The 24,926-nt window shown below is 38.5% G+C and overlaps 1 protein-coding gene across 1 annotated transcript in view; it reads left to right on the top strand.

Annotated features, from left to right (window-relative positions):
* Positions 1–24,926, top strand: part of SPPL3 (signal peptide peptidase like 3) — a 145,726-nt gene that overhangs the window by 89,858 nt on the left and 30,942 nt on the right. Inside the window, exon 2 of the mRNA XM_045073671.1 lies at positions 4,673–4,750. Coding sequence (XP_044929606.1) covers positions 4,673–4,750 — 78 coding nt within the window. The remainder of the gene's footprint in view (positions 1–4,672; positions 4,751–24,926) is intronic.

Here is a 24,926-nt window from a genome sequence, read left to right as displayed (position 1 = left end):
TCAAATTGCATGTGTATTTCCTCTGTGATAGGCAGTCTCACTTTTAAAACCTTTGTTCTAAACAGATGTGTCATTTCATGTGTGCATTGCAGATATAATTTACTCCGCCGTTTTTTTGGGGGGGGGTAGAAGTGTGGTTAACAGAATTTTTGGAAACAACCAGTGTCTATCTAAAAGGGATTTGTTTAAAAACAAACAAACAAAAAACTGTGTTTCAGTGTATCCACACAATAGAATACTATGCAGCTTAAAGAAAACAAAAAAGAGAAAATCCGCACATACTAACATATAGGAAGATCTGTACGTTATATTGTAAAAGGAGGATGGGGAAGTACAGAGTCTTGGCTTTTGTGTAAGAAATGGTGAGAAATAATGTGTTTATATTATATATTCTAGAAGGCTCTACAAGAAACTAAAGTGGTTATCCAAAGAGGAGCTGGGGGAAACTAGATGGGAATGGGACTTACTGGTGTGTCCCTTTTGATATATGTAGTTTTGATTTTTGTACCATATGATTACATGATGTTTTCCAAAAATTTGTTAATTTTAAGAAAATATTCCTTCTAGGGGCGCCTGGGTGGCTCAGTGGGTTAAGCCCTCTGCCTTTGGCTTAGGTCATAATCTCAGGGTCCTGGGATCAAGCCCCACATCAGGCTCTCTGCTCAGCGGGGAGCCTGCTTTACCCCCTCTCTCTGCCTGCCTCTCTGCTTACTTGTGATCCCTCTCTGTCAAATAAATAAATAAAATCTTAAAAAAGAAAAAAGAAAGAAAGAAAATGTTCCTTCTAAACAGAGGTCATTTGTTTTCAGAATTTTAAGAGATGTACAAAAGCGATTATGTCAAAGCAAGAAACTCAATTCTAAAATAAAGGGACATTGATTGAATTTGTTTTCCTAATATATGAAATGTAGTCTTGTGGTGGGTAAGCCCTGTCTATGTTGTCTGGTTGTCTGCCTGAAAGAGGACACATTGGCCAGTCAGAGCTGCATGGCTGAACACAGGCTGGCAGAGCAGCTAGGGTGGCTGTCCTGTCGCCTGCATCTCCAATTCCTCTGCTGACTGAAATTTTAGGAAGGGGTGATTGCCTGCTGTGGGGTGCTGTGGTTCAGAACTCATGATCCAGAACAGATGTTCCTGTATCCATTTGCCTCTCACACTTTTAACTGTCTCACCAATTTTCATGTTGCTGTGAAAAAAAGATGTTTTTTTTTCCTTTTTTAACTTTTTATTGTGGAAGTTTTCAAAATACACAAAAGTAGAGGGAAGAGTATAATTGACTCTTGAATAACATGGGTTTGAACTGCATAGGTCCACTTATACATGGATTTTTTTTTCCAGTAAATACACTACAGGACTGTAAATGCACTTTTCTTACGATTTTCTTAACATTTCTCTAACTTTATTATAAGAATACAACATGTAATATAACATAAAAAATATCAGTCAACTGTTGATGTTATTGGTTAACAGTAGTTTAGAAACAGTTAAATATCTGGGGAGTCAGAAGTTGTATGATTTTCAACTGTGAAGGGGGTTCAGCATCCCTAACCCCTAGGTTGCTCAAGGGTCAGCTTTATAATGAATTCCCATCTACCTATCATTCTAGCATCAATAACTAAAAATTTTGCCTTAAAAAAAACTATCCCTACCCCCCCACCCCCGGACATTTTAAAGCAAACCTTAAATCATTTCACCCAGAGTCACTGCAGTATGTGCCTCTAAAAACTGAAGATCAAAAAAAAAATGACACTACCATTGAATTTCACTGTGTGTCCTATTTTTTACAAAGGTTAAAACTCCTCTGTATTCACCAGTTTTTCTCTTCTCACTGGGATAATTTCCAGTCAGCCTACACAAAATGTTGAGTATCTCCTATCTTTAAAAAAAAAAAAAATCAGACCTGGGGACCCTGGGTGGCACAGTCGGTTAAGTGTCATACTGGTTTTGGTTCAGGTTGTGATCTCAGGCAGTTGTGGGATCGAGCCCCCTCCTCGAAGAGTCTGCTTGTCTGCTTAAGACTCTCCCTCTTGGGGCGCCTGGGTGGCTCAGTGGGTTAAGCCGCTGCCTTCGCCTTCGGCTCGGGTCATGATCTCAGAGTCCTGCATCGGGCTCTCTGCTCAGCAGGGAGCCTGCTTCCTCCTCTCTCTCTCTGCCTGCCTCTCTGCCTGCTTGTGATCTCTCTCTGTCAAATAAATAAATAAAATCTTAAAAAAAAAAAAAAAAAGACTCTCCCTCTTTCCCTCCCACCCCCTGCACATGCATGGGGTATCTCTCTCTCAAATAAGTAAATCTTTAAAACAAATTTTTTCCAGGCCTCCCTAATCCTTACCTTCCCCTCCTACTGCTGTTCCCTTCTTTGTGCCTTTCAAAAAAGATGTCCATTTGCTTGATTATCATTCTCAGCCAGTTCCAACCTGACTCCATCACTGCCATGCCTTAAAATGTTCTTGTTTGGTTTATTTTTTTTAAGATTTTATTTATTTAGTTGACAGACAGAGATCACAAGTAGGCGGAGCAGCAGGCAGAGGGGGGTGGGCGGGAAGCAGGCTCCCTGACGTGGGGCCTCCATCCAAGGACCCCAGGTTCATGATCTGAGCCGAAGGCAGAGGTTTTAACCCACTGAGCCACCCAGGCACTCCATAAAGTGTTCTTGTTAAGGTCATAGGTGACTTAGATGGTAAATAAATCCAGTGGATACCAGTTTTTATCTTACTTGCTATCTCCTCAGCCTTCAGCACAGGTGACCTCTCCCTCCTAACACTAACAGTGATTGTTAGTTCAGCTGTTCAGCTCTTCGTAGGAATTGTCTCAAGGGGGAGCGGCAGAAGGAGAAGCAGGTTAGATGTGAGCCTGATGTGAGGCTTGATTCCAGGACTCAAGGATCAGAACCTGAGCCATAGGCAAATACTTAACCAGCTGAGCCATGCAGTGTCCCTCATTTGATTGTTTAATATCTATTTAAGGTAGGTGCCATTATTTGCGTTTTATAGGTGAAGAGGCTGAACGTAGGTTGAGTAACTACTGGTAAGTGGTAAAGCAAGGGTTTAAATTCAGGCACCATCCGATCCTGCTGCCTCTGTGAAACACTCTCATCACGTTGTGCTATCCTGGGTTTTCTGGGTTTTCTTCTTTTTTCTCGTTCATTTTGGGAGGTATTTCTTTGTGTTTTCCAGCTTCTCCTTTTTGACCTTTATATTTTATAGAAGTTTCTCAGGCTTTCCTCCTGGGTCCTCTTACTGCTGCTGCGCAGTCTCATGCACACCTATGGTTTCAATTAACATGTTGAAGGTGATGAGCTCCCAATATATATCTTTGTCCTAAAGCTGCTTCTGAGCTCTAGACCCACATACCCACCTGTCGACTCAACGATCCAAAACCCAACATACAAGGAATTTGCTTCTGTATGTTGCCTTTTTTGCTTAATGGTACAGCCATTCAGCATCTGCTCCCCAGAAAGATGGGAATGCTCTTAACTCTTAAAAACAATTACCAAGTCCATTACTGTGTCTTTTATCTCATTGTTCATCTGTTACCCTAAGGAAAGTCCCTCACCCCCGTTTTTTCAGTAGGACCCACCTATTATATATTCTCAGAGGACCTTGTACTTGTCTCTCTCCCCTTTACAACATTTTTTATGATGATATTTACTTGTTTTAAACTTTTTGTTTTCATTCCTTTGGAGAGAACGGAGTTTAATTTTTTCATTCCTTTAGAACATTCAGTATGGGACCGAGACAGTCTTGTTTGTTACTGTGTCCCCAGTCAATAGCAGAGTACCAGCATAGAGGCATCATCAAATATTTGGTGAATGAAAAAAAAATGAGAAATTTGTTTTAGGAAAATCGTGAACAAAAATGATTAGTGTGAAGGGTTAACTCCTGGAGACAGGCTTATACACAAGAATTTTGTTGGTCAAGCCCTAGAAGAGAGCTGAAGAATTGGCCAGTAGGATTTAGAGAAGTGGGATGGTTGGGGATGTGGCAGTTGCAAGATTTGCTGATGTTGTTAATGTGTAAAGAGAATGGGGTGTCAAGAATGCAGCCAACTTCTAGCTTTGAACTGAGGGAATTGTAATTCCATTCCTTAAGAGGATCAAGTATGAAGGGAAGTATACTGACTTTAATTTTGGACCTTGTTGTCTGGGAAGAACGCCTGTAGGACACCTGGATGGGGAGAACCCAGTGGGCAATTAAAAAATGGAAATAGAAGAGATACAGGCTTCACCTCATCACTGAGGGAAAGCAGTAAAATACTATTAACAGTTCAAGTGTAAACTGTTAACAGTTTAATCACTGAGACTTTTTATCTTTGGCACAGTGATGGTATATATTTTGGTACTTCTTAAATTGGGAGTGGATGTTGTAGGCATATGTGGTATACAGAGGTGGGATTTTTACATTATATCATTTAACATCCTGAGAGTGTTAACTAATGATAGCTGCGAATCTACACATGTATTCTTTATATTAAACTAGCAGACCTCATTTTAATTATGCTGTTTGTTCATGCTAATTTACATTTTATTTTTTTATTTTATTTTATTTACATTTTATTTTATTTTTTAACTTAAAGACAATAATGAAGCTTAGTGGGATCCAACTCCACCAGACTGTAAACTCCATGAGGGCTTGTAGCATGTGATCTAATTTTTTTTCCCTCTTTATTTCTCTAGGGCCTATTCCCTGGTGGATTCCAGTCAAGTGTCTACATTTCTGATTTCAATTCTGCTTATAGTCTATGGTAGTTTCAGGTGAGTTGCTCTCAATATGTATGGATTTCAGTTGGAGCTAGAAGAAGCCTTGCTTTGAAAGTGTGAAAACTTACTGCTCTGTGAATAGAAACATGACTAACAAGAATTGAGTTAGAGTGGGAGAATTCTGATATTTATTCTTTGGTTGGCTGCTGTTAAAATATTTTAATCCAAACATGTAAAAATTGCTTAAAAATTAAAATTTAAAATTGCTTTAATTCTGGTTCTAGAAATAATGACTCACATAAATGTATTCATTGAAAAGATCAATGAGAGAATCCTTGGTAGTGATTCTACAGAGTTTGAAAGGGGGCAGAAAGTTTTCCTTAATATAGAGGGATTGACATTGGTTGAGCCATATGCAGTTACTGATGGTCTATTCTTTTGACCTGCAGAAATTATTTCATACGGTTTAACCTATTATTTTTAGGATTGTGCCAAGATCCTTCACCAAGTATTCTGCTAATCTTGGCAGTGCTGAGACTGGATCCTCTTGAAATCCCTGTCCTACCAGACAGCCCTAGGAATGGAATACTAAGGGAAATCCAGAAGCTGGAGGCTTCTTCTTCTCCCTCCTTACTTGAGAGAGAGGAAATTAGTGGTTGTATAACTCAGGTGTTTTATGGATTATATATTTACAAATGAAGGCTGCCTGAGAAGTTTTAAAGAGAGAACTTGGAATGGGTTGACAGTGACAAATGAAATAATCAGGTGTGAGGATTTTTTTTTTTAATGACTTTATTTATGTATTTGACAGACAGAGATCACAAGTAGGCAGAGAGAGAGAGGAGAAAGCAGACTCCCCGCTGAGCAGAGAGCCCGATGCGGGGCTCGATCCCAGGACCCTGAAATCATGACCTGAGCCAAAGACAGAGGCTCAACCCACTGAGCCACCCAGGTGCCCCAGGTGTGAGGATTTTGAACTGCCCAGTATTATAGCTGTATTTGAATGACCACTCGATAAAATCAGACTTCTAGGCTTAATCTCAAAAACTGGGTAGAATGGTAAAATAGTATTGATAATTCCAGTATCAGCTGGTGAAAGTTTGAATGATTAAGATTTCTACTGAGAGCCCTAGAATCATAACCACTCTTAGGAAGCATTAATCAAGCTAGAGTAATTTAGAACCTTATCAACATAATCTTGATATTTTGTATCATACTTGGGATGTGTTTCTGTTTTTTTCTCTTTGAGTATATAATATATTAACATTACAAAATCTACTTTGCCATTAAAAACAAGATCTTGGGCGCCTGGGTGGCTCAGTGGGTTAAGCAGGGAGCCTGCTTCCTCCTCTCTCTCTCTGCCTACTTGTGATCTCTCTCTGTCAAATAAATAAAATCATTGAAAAAAAGAAAAACAACAAGATCTTGTAGATTCAAAATTCTGATACTACTTTCATTAGTAGAAATGACTTTGGTGTATAATTTATATACAATGTACATTTTCATCTTTAAATCATTTACTTTCTGATTATTTTTACCTAACAAAAAATATTTTCCATAATCTTCATACTAAGTTTTAGTAAGTTGATATTTCTTTGTGTTAGTGTCTTATTTCACTATTGTTGGGCATGTGGATTGTTAAAGTGACCATCTTTTTATGTGCTCTTTGACTGGTTGAATTATTTTCTTAAGACAAATATCCAGAAGTTGAAAAACTTTGCCAGAGAGTGTGAACTGGCTCTTACTACATACATATTGCCATATTGTTTTCCCGAAAGGTAATACCAATTATACGACTGGGCAGATTTTAAACAAAATTGATGTAATGGGTGTACCATAAAATTATATAGATGGAAAGGATTCTCTGCTCAACTCTTTTATTTTACAAATGAAGGAACTGAAGCCCAACAAGATGGAGTAACTTGACAAAGATTACACAACCAATTGGTAACAAACTCCGGACTAGAACCCAGTTCTTAATACTTCTGGTCCAGTACCTTATATCTTTTATACTTTAAGGAATTTAAATTGACCTCACTAAATAAGTCTGGAAGTGTTTTCTTCTGTTTCCTGGAAAAGATTATGCAAAATTGTTACTTCTTTTTTATGTATATGCTAGAACTCACCAGTAATACCATCTAAAGCCTGGCTTTTCTCTTTGTGGGAAGATGATTTTTGTTTTCTCCTACTTTGTTCACTACTTTTTCTTTCTCTCTCTCTTTAAGTATTAGGACTGTAAAAAATTTTTTATTGTGATAAAATATAATGTAAAATTTACTATTTTTAACCATTTTTAATTATACAGTTCAGTAGCCAGTTTGAGCCTTTTTTAGCACACGTTACTGTTCTTTTATTCTAGCCATTTTAGTACTAGGATGTGAAGTGATAACTCATTTTGGCTTTGGTTGCATTTCCCTAATAATTCAGATTAGAATGTTGAAAAGTTGTTGAGCATCTTTTCATGTGCTCTCTTGGCCATATGCTTTTCTTCTTTGGTGAAATGTCTATTCAGATCTTTGGCCATTTTTAAATTGGGTTGTTTTTGTTATATTGAGTTGTAACATTTCTTTAAATAGTCTGGATACAAGTTCTCTCTCAGTCCTAGGATTTGCAGATGTCTTCTCCCAATCTCTGCCTTTCATCATCTTGATACTGTCTTTCATAGTGTGTAAGCATCTTTAATTTTAATAAAGTCCATCTTACCAACTTTTTGTTTCATGGATCGTGTTTTTGGTGAAAAGTTGTTTCCTAATCCATGGGCACAAAGAGTTTCTCATGTTTTCTTTAAAAAATTTTTCTAGTTTTACTGCTTTCATTTAAGTCCATAATTCATTGTGAGTTAATTTTTCTGTGTGGCATGAAGTAAAATGTAAATTTATTTTATGAATGTGGCTGTCCAGTTGTTGTGGCACCAGTTATTGAAAAGTCTGTCTGTTTCCCCATCAAATTGCATCAGTGCCACTGTGAAAACACAGTTGACTGTAAATGTGGATACCGATTTCTGTTCTTTGGTCCATATATGTCTCCTTAGGCCAGTACCACAGTGTCTTTCTTGATTGCTGTAGCTTTTATAATTGTTGAATTCGATCGTGCTTGTCTTAACAACTTAGTACTTTTTAAGAATTTTTGCTATTCTAGATCTTCTGTATTTCCATGTAAATTTATATTTAGCTGGTGATTTTCTACCAAAAAAAGTATACTGAGATTTTGAAGGTATTGTGGATATGCAGATCACTTCAGGGAGTGGCTCTCCTAAAACTGAGTCTTCAGTTCAGAGACCTCAACTATCTCTCCATTTACTTAGAGCTTTACTTTTTCTTAGTCATGCTTTGTAATTTTCTGTGTACAAGGCTTGTACTTCTGTTAAGTATGTCATTCTTTTAGATATTCCTAAGAATTTCGTTCTCTTTGGATATAGTATTTGATGAAATTTTCTTCTTGGTTTCATTTTTGGGTTTTTCATTGGTGAGTATGTAGAACCATGCTTGATTTTGTATGTTGATCTGGTATCCTTTGGCCTTGATGAATTCATTTATTGTGCTGATAGTTTTTTGTATACAGACTCCTTAGGTTTTTCTACACACAGGATAATGTGGTCTGCAAATAAAGACAATTTTGTTTCTTCTTTTCAAATCTGAATGCCTTTAATTTTTCCTCCTCCTCCTTTTCCCACCCTTATTGCATAGGATAGAGCCTTCAGTACAGTGTTGAATAGAAAGTGAGAAGAGCACACTTCCATCCTTCTTTGCTTTGTTCCTCATCTTAAGGCGAAAGCATTTCATTGTTCACCAGTAAGTGCAGTGTTACCCGTATGTTTTTCATAAATGCCTTTATCTATCAGTGAGGAAATTTCTTCCTTTGTCTAGTTTGTGGAGAGTTCTTATCATGAATGGGTTTTGTCATGTATTTTCATGCTTTTACTGAGATAGTCATGTGGCTTTTATGCATTGTTCTATTAATACAGTATATTAATTTTTTAATGTTGAACCAACTTTGTATTCCTGGGGTAAATCTCAGCTTATGATTATATACCCTTTTAAACGTTGCTCATATTTTGTTAAAGACTTTTGTGTCTATATTCATGAGGGATATTGGTCTGTTCTGTTCTTGTTATCCATCTTCTTATGATTTTGGTACCTAGATAATACTGACTTCATTGAATGAGTTGGGAAGTGTTTCCTCTTTTATTTTCCTGAAAAGATTGTGTTAGAATTGTATTATTTCTGGGGCGCCTGGGTGGCTCGGTGGGTTAAGCCTCTACCTTCAGCTCGGGTCATGATCCCAGGGGCCTGGGATCGAGTCCCGCATGGGGCTCTCTGCTCAGCAGGGAGCCTGCTTCTCCTCATCTCTCTCTCTCTGTCTGTCTCTCTCCCTATTTGTGATCTCTCTCTCTGTCAAATAAATAAATAAAATCTTTTATTAAAAAAAAAAAGAATTGTATTATTTCTTCTTTAAATATTTGTTAGAGTTTACCTAAGGCCGGGCTTTCGTTTGTGGGAACCTTTTTTTGGTTTTGTTTTTTTCCTACTTGGTTCACTACTTTATTCCTTTTTCTTTTTTTTAAGTATTAGTAGGGTTTTTTGTGTTTTTTTTTTTTTTTTTAAGATTTTATTTACTTATTTGACAGACAGAGATCACAGGTAGGCTGAGAGGCAGGCAGAGAGAGAGAGAGGAGAAAGCAGTTTCCCTGCAGAGCAGAGAGCCTGATGTGGGGCTCGATTCCAAGACCCTGGGATCATGACCTGAGCCAAAGGCAGAGGCTTAACCCACTGAGCCACCCAGGTGTCCCTAGTAGGATGTTTTTTTAAATAGCTTTATGCATATCTATACATAGATAAAATTCTCCTATGTAAAGTGTGCAATTTTAGTATTTACAATTTTAGTATTTACAAAATTGTGCAACTGTTACCAATTGTAGAACAATTTTATCATCCCAGAGGAAGCCTTGTATCCATTAGCAGTCATTCCCCTTTGCCTTATCCCTTGTTCTAGGCAACCACTAATCTGTTTTTTGTCTCTATATAGATTTGCCTATTCTGGAAATTTACATTTAAGTAGAATCTGCAATACATGGCCTTTTGTGCCTGGCTCTTTCACTTAATGTTCTTAAAGTTTATTCATGTTGTAGCATGTGTCAGTACTTCATTCCTTTTTATTGCCCAGTATCTTGTTTAACCATGCATCAGTTGATAGATATTTAGGTTGTTTCTACATTTGGGCAGCTGTGAACATTCGTGTATAAGTTTGTGTGGGGACATAAGTTTTCATTTCTTTTGAGTAGATACCTAGGACTGGAATTGCTTGGTCATATTGGCAACTTTTAACATTTTGAGAAACTGCCACTGTTTTTCAAAGCAGCTGCCATCATTTTACATTCCTACTGGCAATGTATGAGGATTCTGATTTCTGTTATTATCTGTCTTTTGATTATAGATACTGTATTCTGTTTTGGTGAATAGGAGGTGGTATCTCACTGTGGTTTTGATTTGCATTTCCTTAGGGACTAATGATGTGTTGACCTTCTTTTCATGTGCTTATTTACCATATGTGTGTCTTCTTTAGTGAAGTGTCTATTCATATCTTTTATCCATTTTAAAATTGTATCACCTTCTTATTATTGTTCTGAGAATTCTTTTTATATATTATGGGTCCAAGTCCTTTATCAGATAAATGCTTGCAGAGAGTTTCTCCTACCGATGGCTTTGTCTTTTCACTTTCTGTTTGTTTATGATTTTTATATTTTCCTAATAGATTGAGATAAAATGTCACTTTTTAGAAATAATTTTTGTCATGAAAGTCCTATATTATCTGATGTTAGTATAACCACTCCAGTTCTCTTATGGTTGAATGTGGAAAGATTTTTAATTACCAATTTTATTTCTTCTTCTAAGTCTACTTAGATTTTCTGTTTCTTTTTGAGTTGGTTTTGGTAATTTGTGTCTTTCTAGGATTTGTGCATCTTTTCTAAATGATTTCATTTGTTGACATCAATTTGTTCATATTGTTCATGTATAATTCATTTAATTTTTATTGATCAGTAGTGAGTGATGTTCTTTTAATTTTTTATCGTAGTCATTTGTATCTTTAGTCTTTTTTTTTCCTTGATCACTCTAGCTAAAGGCTTATCAATTTTGTTGATCTTATCAAAGAAACAGGTTTTGGTTTCATTATTTTTTCTTCTTTTTTTTTTTTCTATTTTCTGATTTAATTGATCTCCACTTTAATTTTTATTATTCCTTCCATCAGCTTGCTGTGGCTTTAGTTTGTGCTGCTTTTCCTAGTTCCTTAAAGAAGCTGAAGTTACTGATTTGAAACCTTTCTTCTTTTTCACATAGGCAATTAGAGCTGCAGATTTCTCTCTAAACATTGCTTTAACTGCATCCCAGACATTTTTTTATGTTGTGTTTTGTTTCATTCCATTCAAGATACTTTCTAACTTCCCTGGTGATTTTTTCTTCTCGGGTGATTTATAAGTGTGTTGCTTACTTTCCTACTATTTGGAAATATTTCAGAATTCTCTCTGAAAGGAATTTTAAGAGCCTAATTCAATTCCACTGTGGCCAGAGACATTATGATTTCAGTCTTTTTAAATTTATTGAGGCTCATTTTATAGCCTAACATATGATCTGTCCTAGAAAATGTTCCATGTGCAGTTGGAAAAATTGGCCTACAACAGAGGGTTGAGAGCAGGAAGTGACATAATCTGGTTTGTGTTTTAGAAAGATTGTTGTGGGTTCTGTATGAGAAATAGCTTTTTGGATAAGAGGGAAACATGAAATAAGGGAAACTGGGAGTGTGTTGCCCTCGTACAGGCAAGAAATCATGATGGCTTTAACTGGGTTAATAGTAGTAGAGTGAAATGTCAGTGGATTTGGGACAAGACGGCTGATAGAATGGATAGTATGTGTGAGAGAGGAGTCAAGGAAGACTCCAAGGTTTATGGCCGAAACAACTGGATCCAGTAATGATGCCATTTCTGAGATGGAAAGCTCTATAAAAAAAAAGCAGACTTTTCGTGGAAACACAAATATTACAAAGCAGATACGATTTATCAAGAGACTGATGTCGGTTCTGTTCTCTTCCTTCTCTTTAATTTAGGACAAGAAATTTAACCTCTGTAGACCCCTATCTGGACGGTTGTTAATTTGATTAATTAATGAGTATTACTATGATTTATAATAATAGTAGTGTCATTTATTCTGACTTAATAACGGTATCTCTCTTTACGGTTTCCAGAGGAAGTTGGAAGTATGTTTTAGTAGTACTTTACCAAATTTAGTAGTGCTTTCACATCTTTTTCTTTCTGAAAGAAAGTAAACAAGGGATACTGCAATTACTGTTTTGGTAGGTCAAAACTTGTCAAATATTGGCAGTTTTATGTAGTTCAACCTGATAGATTCTTTTTACTCATTGACTAGGATCATGTAGGGTTTTATGTATTTCTTTTCTCAAAAATACCTCTTTGTGATAACAGAAGTGAAAATTGAAGTCATCATTGAGGTAAAACTAGTAGCAAAGTAATTTCCTTAATTCTTGCTTTCACATAAACGTCGGATAGCTGGATGAAGAACTGGCCTGTGACTTCTTTGTACATAGATTCCTTGATGAAAATATTTACAGAGAGTTCATTGAGGCAAAGCCTGTGTGTACCCTGCTTCCCAGTCTACATGCTGTCTGATTCCTACTGTTTGGGTTTTCTGCAGTTGAGATGCTTTATAATTGTTGTGAGTTGACTTTTGTTACTTACTGTGAGGAGGTTGGGTGGAGATGTATGATTTTTGTTGGCTCTCATAATCTTTTTACTGTGATATTAACTGAATTTTAAAATGTGACAAAGATGAAGAAAACAGCTAATAGTTTGCTCAGCATTTATGTGACAGGTATGGTGCTAAGTGCTTTACATAAAGTCTCATTTAATCCTTATATTAATTCAATAAAATACATATTGTTATTCCCATTTTACAGGTGAGGACACTGGGCCCAGAAATGTTTAAGTGGTCAAGTGTAATAAGTGACGAAGCTGGGATTTAAGTACTTTACTACTGCCAACTATTGAGAATAGTAACAATTTCAAATCTGAACCAAATAAATTGATCTGGTAGTAAACTCAGAAGGAATGAGAAGCTTTCTTATAAACCTCTTTTTTGTGATTTTTTTTTTCCTTCAGCTGTGGTCTTCAGGCCTTATTGTGCATAAAAATCACCAGGGAAAGATTGCTTCACTAGGCTTTGGATGGGAACCTAACACCCGAGCCTGTTCAAGTGGCCTGTGTGACACACTTTGTGCAGACTCTTTCCTGACTTTCTAAGTTGTTAGTTCTTAATTGCTGGTAGCATTTTCAGGGCCCATTTGTTGATATGTTGTTTATCCTTTACAGATCTATTTGAAACTCTCCTGAAGTTCTCAAAGTTTTTCTCTTTTGCTAAAAAGAAAAAAAATTCCCCTCCAGTCTTTTTTTTTTTTTTTTTTAAGATTTTATTTGAGAGAGAGCATGCTAAAGAGAGAGAGAGAGTACACAAACAGAAGCAGTGGAGAGGGGGAGAGGGAGAGGGAGAAGCAGAATCCCGCAGAGCAGGGAGCCCAATGCAAGGCTCTGTGGGGTCATGACCTGAGCCAAAGGCAGATGATTGACCAACTGAGCCACCCCGGTGCCCCCCAGTCTTTATTCTTGGTTTACCACCACCTGCTACTGAAATTTTCTCCATTAGTTTCATGATTCACTTTTCATGCTATCCTCCATGCACAAAAAACATTCCTGAATTTGAATAGAACAGTTTGTATTATTCCCCTTCCCCCACTACCCAACCAGATATGTTCATATCTCCTCTGAGACCATAAGACTATATTATTTACTCATTCAAATGATCACATTTTTACTCAGAGCTGTGAAGACATGGGGAATATCATAAAATATAGGATAAAAGATTTGTGAATTGTATGGGTTATTTCTTACCAGGCTTTCATGTTTTTAAGTACAGAAGGAAAAACTATTCTGTGTAAAACTAGATTCTAAAAGCCAAAGCCAATCCTCAGTTTAGGAACCCTTATGTTTGCCATCCCTTGGCTGAGCTTTGCTAGATTTCCTGTATTACTTAAACTGACACCTGTATCTCCTTAGTCTTTCCACTTGCTCAGGAAAAAATATATCATAATTACTCATTTAATCAGTATGTCCCTGAAGAGTTTGACAAACTATGACAAACTACAGAAGAGCACTAACAGAGAAACAGAATAAACTTCCAACCACAGCTCATTAGTGGCAAGATATTTAAGTTCTGTTTCATCAGGAATCACAGCCACAGAAATAACAGGTTTGAAATAGATCTAAAAGAAAATCCAAAGGAAGACATATTTTATATCCTATCTCTCTAGGAAGATAATTATTTAATATATATTTATCTATAATCCCTATATAAAGTTACTGTATGAAGGAAGAACAGAACTTCTGTAACTGTAGGGTAATTACTACCTTTTTCCTAGGACAAGCACTTACCTGTGCTTTCTTTAATGGCAAAGGCAATTTATTTTCTTATACCCAGACCTACTCTAGGAAGACAATGTTGTCAAGTTAGTGAGACTGCAAAGAGTATTAAGAAAAACACTTTCTGGGGGCGCCTGTGTGGCGCAGTGGGTTAAAGCCTCTGCCTTCGGCTCAGGTCATGATTCCATGATTCTGGAATCGAGCCCCACATCGGGCTCTCTGCTCAGCAGAGAGCCTGCTTCCCCCCCTCTCTCTACCTGCCTCTCTGCCTTCTTGTGATCTCTGTCTCTCAAATAAATAAAAATCTTTAAAAAAAGAAAAGAAAAAAAAGAAAAGCACTTTCTATGATTGTGTTGGCCTTCACACTAAATGTGTATCACTGTAGAGTCAGACCGGGTTAATAGAAACAAATTCCATTGTGGTCCACAGTGTCATGACAGGTGTTGATCACACAGTGCTGTGGCATTTGATGTGTTACCTTTTGAACTGCTCTTATTGCCACCTCATAATCTCTCCGACCTTCAGAAAACATCATATACTGGGGCACCTGGGTGGCTCAGTTTGTTAAGCATCTGCCTTCAGCTCTGGTCATGATCCCAAGATCCTGGGATTGAGCCGCACATCAGGCTCCCTGCTTGGCAGGAAACCTACTTTTCCCTCTCCCATTCCCCCTTCTTATATTCCCTCTCTCACTGTCTTTCTCTCTGGCAAATAAATAAATAAAATCTTTTTGAAAATCATATACAGAAATCTGAATTTATTAGGGAATGATTATGTACATTGTAATGTCTATGGACAAGTTCCTTGATATACTTAAGTTTCATCAGCCCTTTTTAAAATGTTCCATTTATTTAAAAAAAACACTTGAGTTTTCTAGAAACACACATCAAGCTTAAGTCCAACTCAGCCATGTAGTTTTCTCTGACCAACTGAATTCCTCTCTTCATTGCACCTGCTTCTGATAGTAGAATGATTAAAAAACATGTTATTATTAAAATATTAAGATAAAAAATCCCAATTTGCCTGTCTTCTCCAGTACTCACAGTGTACTCTGTTTTCAAAATTCAAATGAAATGAACAAGTATAACTCAGCAAATACGTTCTCAGCTCCATTTTGCTTCCTGCAATTGTTTATTTTTGCTCTGCCCTGTTCAAAAGGCTTTCAGGCCATTTGCTAGAGTTTTCCAACTTTTGATGAGATAAGGTAAATTAAAAAGGGGCCAAAGAAAAGAAAAAGCATGGGTGGAGACAGAGAGCCAAAAATAATTCTAAAAATGCAAACCATACTGGCCAACACCTTTATTACTGGTGGTCCACAAATAGCACAGTAAGCCTTCTAGCAGCCAACTTTAAGAAGAAAAGAAAACCTTTACACTGCTGTTGAATAAAAAGAACCTAGTTGTTCAGGTGAATTACAACTGTTGTTGGTCTTAAGATCAGACAGACATTTATCCTGAAGATCCTCAGAAAGAGGAGAAACTTTGAATTTCATAGCAGTTCAAAATAAGCATTCAGATGTTTGTTGAATGAATTACAGTGCCCTTCAAAATCAGCTAGAAGGTCGTTTCATGAAAGTACATATCAGCAAAAGTAATTTTGCTAAAATTAGAGGCACACAGCCAGCAGCAGAAAGTTGTGGTTCAGATTGCTAGCTTATTCTGGTCTAACATTATATTTTAGAATATCTAGGGAAATGAATGGGTTGTTCGTTCTTCAAATGATTATTCCTGAATATTGATCTCTTGATAAATGTTGGCAGCAGTCCAGACATGTACTCTCTGTTGCCAGGCGAATACAGACCTCTTTGTCTTAACAGTGCTCAGAGCACATTTGTATTTTCATCAGAACTAAGGAACCTAAAAAGGCCTAATGATAAGCCCATATTTCCTCTTATTCTAGGCAAGCAGTGGAAATTCCCACGGGCCTAGGACTTTCTTTAGAAAATCCTTTATAATCCAGTCCAGTATATAAAGACATGAGTAGTTGATTTCCTAAAGTTCTGTTACTTGCATCTGAATTAGTTTTAGTCTGAAAAATTTAGAGCAAATACGACCAGATTTCCAGCTCAGCCAAAATAAAATCTTATTAAAGCACTCAGAGAACATTAAACCACTTCCTCGTGTAGTTAGTGTCTGTGATATATTACTTGTGACATGTACGTCAAAGTGACCCCAAAAAGGCACACTTAAGATTTTTACTTATTCACAAATTTAAATTTGAAGAACATTGATCATTTGGTTCTTTCTGACACTAATTAGCCGGCAGGCTCAGTTATCAGTTGAACCCTTCCCAGTTCAGTATAAAACCATATCATCTTATTATAAAAGGGTGCTTGTGTAATAAGGTAGGATATATGTAGTTCATCCAAAAATGGTATCAGGTTAAGTTAACTCAAGGAGAAATACTGTGTAGTTTGTTTCTTATGGGTTGTTGTTGTTGTTGTTGTTGTTTTAATGAGAAAAAAACTAATATGTATTGATGTAAAAAGACATCCTTGTCTTTTGGAATAGTCTTCAACTATTCCAAATATTAATTTGTGAAATAATACTGAATTGATCCTCATTTTTAAAAAAGATTTACCTGCATTCTTAGTAGTAGATTCTTCATATAGGTTCTTTGCTATCGTCAATAATTAGAAATTTGTATGCCTCCTACAGCTTGACCCATAACTATTTTCTATTCAGTCATAGTTGATGACAAGGCAACTAAAAATAGCAAATGATATGCTATAATTTAGATGGCTTTTTCTGCAGTGGTAGGTGGTTGTGATGAAATAGCCACAGCTCAGATCTTTCTGTGAGTGTTTGAACATTGATTTCAGTAACCCAGATTTGCTGTTAAGCAAATAGCCAAGATACAATTTGGCTGGAATGTCTACTGATAACACTGATGAATTAATGTGTGTTATTGTGTAGTAATAACAGTGAGGTTGTGATGGCAGAGAATGAGGGGGTGGAGTTAAAGATAGTCTTTTATGAAGATGGAACAAATGCTTCTAGGTCCATACAAGCAATTTCATGTCTGTAGAGTTAATAAAGATCACCAAGTAAGGCGGGATAAAGGCTCATCATTCCACTCAGGAAGCAGCCAAGACTTTATTTAAACAGCTGAAGTTGGCTGTCACTTGCTCAGTGTGGGTAACTGTTGCTGGACCCCAGTAACAGTGGCCTGGAATCTGCTAAACCTAGGTTGTCCATTGATCTTGTTTTGTAAAGCTTACAATACATGAATCTTCCTGTTTGAGCAAATACATGGGGCCCCACAACCTCATTTAACCAGATTTCTGTTTTGTAGAGTAGTGACCCATGGTCTGTTTATCAAGCAGTGCTTGATTTTAGCTAAGCTTAGTTGTGGCAGTAAGAAACCCAAAGTAAGCTTCAAACCATATACATGCTTGCTTACCCCACACCCCTACCTTGTACCTCATTAGGCTATCTAAAACTTTCAGGTTTCAGGTTTTCTGCAACGGTTCTTACCAGACTAGGGTCTAAGAAAATGTTACAGCTAAAACTGGTTTTAAGTTAATCCCAACCTACTAGTAATTGGAAAGAAGGGGAATTCTTGCCTTAAAACAGCCAGGTAGTCTTAAATAGTCCTTAGTTAATAACAAATTGAACTGTAGTTAGTTATCACCACTAAGCCTATCTGACAGTACTCAGCAGCCAGTCTCATTTACCCAACGTTAAGACAGAAGCTTTGTACTAGCTGTGCCGAGGGTCAAACCAGAAAGATGACTGGAACTTTCCAGTCCAGACATCATTATAATGGCCAGGAGAAAGCATAGGAAAAACTAACAATTTGTAATAGCCAGCCCCAGTGGTTGAGATGCGGGTTAACAATTTCTGTACATGTATCATGCTGTCTTCAAGATTCTAAGCAGAATAGGCATAACAAATGTTGTTGTGATTTCCACTCGTAAGTGAACTTGAAAAATGCAATTTAAATTAATACAGGTCTTCACCAAAGCATCCCCACAGGGAAGAAGTGGTCTTCATATTCCCATGGTTCCAGATAGGTCCTCATGAATTATATCACCCATTTTAGAGTTTAACTCTCTTAGCTTTTCCACAAGAAACATGGATTAAAGTTTAAAAACCCAGAAACTGAAAACTAGGACCAATGGCTTAGCAGGAGAAATATTTGCAAAACATTGTGTCTAGTTAGTTGTGGAACTAATCAAAGTTGACTGGGTAGAGTTTGTCCCTGGAGCCAGTGGCTGTAGCAGTAACTAGGGCTGACTGAGGTGCGAACAGCTTGTATACTTCTTAATTGCTGTTAAAGTGTCTTCTTCTCATTGCTGGAGGAATAGAAATCCCTAATACTAGATATGAATACTAGATATGAATGTTCTAAAATAGAGGGCTGCTTTTTTTTTTTTTTTTTGTAATTATAAACTCCCAGGAAGGCCAATGCATCAGAGTCCTGACCGTATTCAGAAGAGCAGTGTTACTATCCATGTTTTAAAGTGTGTTGCCGTTTGCAACCACATGGATGGAACCAGAGGGTATTATGCTAAGCAAAATAAGTCAGTCAGAGAAAGACAATGATCATATGATCTGCAGACACCGGAGGGTTAGGGGTAAGGGAACAGATTGTTCAAAGGGTACAAACCTTCAGGTACAAGATGAATAAGTTCTGGAGACCTACTGTACATTGTGGTGACTATAGTTAATGTACTTCTGTACTTAAAACTTGCTTAGAGAATAGATTTCTGGTGTCTGACCATGAGAAAAAGAGATAATTGTGGGAAGCAGTGGATATGTTAATTAGTTTTATTGTGGTAATCATTTCACAGTGTATACATGTATCCAAACATCATGTTGTATACCATAAATAGTACAGTTTTTACAAGTCAAAAATAAATTTAAGGGGCGCCTGGGTGGCTCATTCGTTAAACGTCTGCCTTCAACTCAGGTCATGGTCCCAGGGTCCTGGGATCAAGCCCCATGTCGGGCTCCCTACTCAGTGGAGCTTGCTTCTCCTTTCCTACTCCCTCTGCTCGTGTTCCCTCTCTTGCTGTCTCTCTCTCTCTCTCTGTCAAAGAAATAAATAAGTAAATAAATAAATAGATATAAAATAAATTTAAGAAAAAGGGAAAACATTAAAGACAATTCCTAGGTAATGGTGTAGGGAGAGACATCCCTTTCCTCAAAAAGACAGCTGAGAGTCGAGGAAACATAAGGCAGCCAGAGTTAATAGGACAGAGTATGAAAGACAAAAGTGTTTAAAGCCAGAAATCCCCAGAGATCTGCAGGTGCACCGTTTGAGAAGTCATGGGAGTATTGATCACTGCATGCTTGTGAGGACGTTACCTGAAGCTAAGGAAAGAATAATGTGGAAAGAGTAGAAGAAGAGTGCCTACTCCCTCAGCTGGTTGGAAAACCTTATGATTCATGTGGCATTGGATAGAGTACTTCAGTTGGTAGAGAGTAATTACCCTAAATTGAGCACTGCCTAATAAATTACAACAGCAATACCTGAATACACACTACGTCTGAGTAACTAACAGCATTCCAGAAACAAAGCTCAAGAAGATTTGTGGGAATATAAAAATATCAGATAGTCAGCAGGAATATAAAAATATTCAGACAAAGTAAAACTCATAATGTCTGGCATACAAGCAGAGGTGACCAGGCAGCAAAGAAGAAGGAAAACATGACCAGTGATGAATCTTCAGTCAAAACCAACCCAGAACTGACACATATGTTGGAATTACTAAAGAAGTACATTAAACTGATACTATAAATTACATTCAATCTGTACAAAAAGTTAGAGAGATACATGGATAAATAAAATAATACCCAAAGTCAAGCCTCTGGAAGTGAAAAACAGCAACATCTGAGATTTAAAAAAATATATATGCGGAATGGGAACTCAGTGGCAGCCACTGCTCAGACCAGACACTGCTTGCTCATGCACCTCACTCTGCTTCCTCTGTAACCATGTCTCACAAACCTGATATGGTTGAGATTGGGAAATTCAGTAAGTCAAAATTGAAGAAGATAAAAATGGAAGAGAAAAATTACCTACCCTCAAACAACAGAAGGAGCAAGCAGGAAAATTCTAATAGGGCATGTACTGCCAATATTCACTATACTCCAGGAGCATTGTGTATTTTACTGCTTCTAGCTGTTTATAAGATACAAAGAGTTTGGGTCAAGTTAATGACTGCTGCCCCTTTTCACATCAAAGAATCGAAGACTATGGACAACAAAGGTCACATACTTCTCTCATCTGCCTGTCTGGCTGGCAGGAAAGGAAAACTTGGATGCTACTGAGAGAAGCTGGGTGGGACAACAGTGAAATCTAAAGGAAAATCAAGCTGTCCTAAGGGGTCTCGTAGGCTGCAAAATGCTGTTTAATCGTGGGGGGGGGGGTTGTTCAAATGATTTTAATTATTGGACTGCACACATTTTTAAATATGTAAGTAAGTTTTAAAACCTGAACAAAATACACTGGGAGGGATTAATGGCAATTAGACATTACAGAAGAAAGGATTAGGAACTTGAAGGCACAGTGACAGAAAATATCCAAAACAAAATACAGAAAAGAGGGAAAAAAATGTTCTTAATGGAAAGGGTGCCTTTGACCTATGGCCATCACAGAACAACCCCCAGGGGGGGCTAATATATGGGCAATCAGAATCTGCAAGAGAGAAGAAAGGGAAGGAGAGAAAAATCCTTGAAGAATTAATGGCCAAAATTTTTCCAAACTTGAAGAAAACTATCACCCACAGATCTAAGAAACTTAAACTCATAGTACACAAAAACATGAAGAAAACTACTCCAGGGCATAGCATAATCAAGTCACTCAAAAGCAGTCATAATAGAAAAAAATCTAAAAAGGAGCCAGGGGTGAGTGGGGGTGGGCAGAAGAACATGTTACATAGAGAGGAACAAAGATCAGAATAAACACCAGATTTCTCAGTGAAAATAATGTAAGTGAGAAGACAGTGGAACAACAGCCTTAAAGCACAGAAAGGAAAAGCCATCAACATAAAATTCTGTGTTGGCAAATTCTGTTGGCAAAAAAATCTTTCAAAAATGAAGGCAAAATACAGATGTTTGCAGATAACACAAAACCACTTTGCCCTATAAGAAATGTGAAGGGAATTACTTCATGCAGATTAAAAATGGTACTGCTAGAGATCTGGATCTACATAAAGGAATAAAGATCACCAGAAATGGTAACAATGTTGATAAATATAAAAGGACTATTTTCTTAATATTTAAAGTTTTTTAGAATATATTTATGTAAAAAAAATAATTATGTAAACAAAACTAACAGTATATTGTACAGTTTATAGCATAACATGTAAAAGTAAAATGCATGGAAATAGTACAAAGGTTCAGGGTAACAAATGTAAACTTGTCAGGTTTTTATACTACACATGAAGTACCATAATATAACTTGAAGGTACACTGTATGGGTTAAAGATGTTTTAATATAAATTCTCAGTGACCACTAAAATAACAAGTTACAGATAGTAAGACAACAAAAGAGATAAAAAGAGAATCATTTAAATGCTCTTAATCCAGGCGCCTGGGTGGCTCAGTGGGTTAAGCCGCTGCCTTTGGCTCAGGTCATGATCTCAGGGTCCTGGGATGAGTTCCACATCCGGCTCTCTGCTCAGCAGGGAGCCTGCTTCCTTCTCTCTCTCTCTCTGCCTGCCTCTGCCTGCTTGTGATCTCTCTCTGTCAAATAAATAAATAAAATCTTTAAAAAAAAAAAAGAAAAGGTGACCAACTTATGAAACCCTTTTGAGTCTTAATTTTAGTCCACGGTTAGTGGGGTCCACCGGCAGTGGCTCCCATTTCTGGGGGGTGTCCTTGTTTTCGGCTCATTTGACGTGACACGCATGAATCCAAGCCCTGATGCCTTCTACTTTTACTGCTGTGGGGGTGGTCAGGATGACCATGAATGGTCCCTTCCAGCAGGGCTCCAAGTTTTCCACTCGGTGATGGCATATCCAAACCAAGTCTCCGGGTTGGTAAGGATGTGGTTCTACCTCCGTCTCCGTCTCAGTGTAGGCAGCTCGATGCCCTGCGTGGGCTCTTTTTAAGACAGACTGTAATGCCTGCAGTGACTCGAGTATAGACTGATTGGTCATTTCTGCTAGGGCAACCTTTTGTAGCCATGGGCAGAGTGGAGGGGGTCGCCCAAACGTTATTTTAAATGGGGTAACCTTGTTTAAGTAGGGTATACATCATGCCCTAAGAAGGGCAAAGGGAAGAAGATCCACCCATCCACCGCCAGTGTTCAGAATTAACTTTGTTAAGGTCTCTTTCAGAGTCCGGTTCATTCTCTCTACTTGTCCAGAGCTCTGGGGCCGGTAGGCACAGTGTAGTTTCCAATTAGTGCCCATGGCATTGGCCAGTGCCTTTGAGACTGAACTCACAAATGGAGGGCCATTGTCTGACCCGATCGCGAGAGGCAACCCAAACCTAGGAATTATTTTTTCTAATAGTTTTTTTGGCTACCATTCCTGCCGTTTCATGTTTGGTGGAAAAAGCCTCTACCCAGCCTGAAAGGGTATCCACAAAAACTAACATATACTTGTTTCCCTGTTTCATCTCTGTAAAATCTACTTCCCAATTAATTCCTGGTTCCCTTCCTCTTACTCTTTTTCCTCTTCCCATCCTGGTTTCTCCCGCATTTACTGCCTGACATCGAACGCATCTATCAACCACATCCTGAGCCATACACCCTAATTTAGAAACCTGGAACTGTTGACCCATGAGCTCCTTAAGCTTGCGTGTCCCTAAATGAGTGCCCTGATGTATTTGGCTTACTAATTTTTTTTTCCTAGTCTTCAAGGAAGAATTAACTTTCCTGCCCTAGTCTTAGCCCAATCCCCTTCATAGTCTAATTTAGTCAATTTTTGTAAATATTTTAAACCTGCCACTGAATAATCTGTTTTTTTCTGGTAGGGCTGGAGCCGGGAGTATAACCAGTTCTTGACCCAGTTTCCCTGGCTGCTTGCTTTGCTGTTTGATCTGCTTATTGGTTTCCTTTTGAAATCAGATTAGTCCCCTTTTGGTGCCCCAGGAAATGCATAACGGCCACCTCTTTTGGGTCCCAAATAGCTTGGAGGAGAGCCAGGATTTCTTTTCTGTTTTTAATTTATTTTCCTTCTGCTGTTAATAGGCCCCTTTCTTTATAAATAGTCCCATGTATATGGAGAGTAGCAAAGGCATACCTGCTGTCCATATAGATGTTCGCGGGCTTACCCTTGGCCATCTGCAGTGCCTTGGTGAGTGCAATCAGCTCCGCTTTTTGTGCAGAGGTTCCGTGTGGCAGGGCCACCTTTCAGAGTTCTGTTCAGGAGAAACCACCGCAGGCCCCGCATACCTCTTTCCATCGGCCATGAGGCTACTCCCATCTGTGAACAGACAGAGTCATCTCTGCATCTGGGAGGGGAGTGTCTCTGAGGTCAGGCCTTATTTCTATGATCTGGGTTAGGACCTCCCCACAGTCCTGTGGGTTATCAGCTAGCTTTTCTGGCAGCAACGTGGCTGGATTTAGCACCGCAGGGGGCCTGAAAATCACTTTCGGTTCGTTGAAGAGGAGGGCTTGATACCTGTCGCTCGGGCGTTTGTCATCCATTGGTCTGGTGGGGTCCAGAGGAGGCCTTCGATAATGTGAGGAGTGGTCAAGATGAAATTTTGATCCAAAGTTAATTTACTTGAATCCTTGACCAGGAGGGCCGTGACAGCAATTATGCAGAGGCAAGGGGGAAACCTGGCCGCTACTGGATCTAGGTTTTTTTTGCTAAGATAGGCTACTGGCTTTTGCTAAGGCCCCAGAGTCTAAGTCAAAACCCCTTTGGCCACCCCTGCCTTCTCCATGAAAAGTGGAAGGGCTTGGTAACATCTGGGATGGTCAGCACTGGGGCACTCAGTAAGGCTGTTTGTAATTTTCGAAATGCTCCTTTTGCCTCAGCTGTCCACTCTACCGTAGTGAGTCCTCCCTTAATCAGTTCGTAGGGGGGTTGGGCAATTTCCGCTAACCGCGGTATCCACAGTCTGCAGTAGCCCACCGTCCCAAGAAACTCCCTCATTTGTTGGGGCGTGGTGGGGCGGCAGTATCGGGTGATTGCCTGTTTCCTGAACTCAGACAGTGAGCGCACTCCCTCGTGGAGATCAAAGCCTAAATAAGTGGCGTGGCTCTGACAAAGCTGTGCTTTCTTTGCTGACACCAGATACCTTTTTTTTTCTGCAGTCTGTAAGAGTTTTCGTCCCCCCTCAAGCATGACTCATAGTCCCCAGTGGCTATTAGCAAGTCATCAACATACTGTAACAGAGTGACTCCCAGGTTGGTGATTCTGTACTCCCACAAATCCTCGTGTAGGGTCTCGTCAAAGATGGTGGGTGAATTTTTGAATCCTTGGGGAAGTCTTGTCCAGGTGTGCTGGCCCTGGAACCCTTCCTGTGGGTCAGACTACTCAGAAGCAAAGAGGGGTTGAGACTCCCTTGCTAAAGGTATACAGAAAAATGCATCCTTGAGATCTAAGACCTTATACACAGTTCTTTTGGGGCCTAGGAGGGAGAGTAGGGTATAGGGGTTGGGCACCGTCATGTGGGTCTCTTCAACCCATTTGTTAGCTTCCCGCAAGTCCTGAACGGGTCGGTACTCCCCAGTTTCAGACTTTTTGACGTTCAGTAAAGGTGTGTTCCATGGAGACTTGCAAGGAACTAGGATCCCGTCTCCTCGGAGGTGGTTAATGTGTTTTCTGATCCCTTCCTTTGC

This window comes from Mustela putorius, unplaced genomic scaffold, assembly GCF_011764305.1.
Source record: "Mustela putorius furo isolate JIRA1106 unplaced genomic scaffold, ASM1176430v1.1 tig00537248_pilon_pilon_pilon, whole genome shotgun sequence".
Taxonomy (NCBI): domain Eukaryota; kingdom Metazoa; phylum Chordata; class Mammalia; order Carnivora; family Mustelidae; genus Mustela; species Mustela putorius.
The sequence above is the reverse complement of the archived record's forward strand: the minus strand, read 5'-3'. Positions and strand labels throughout refer to the sequence as shown.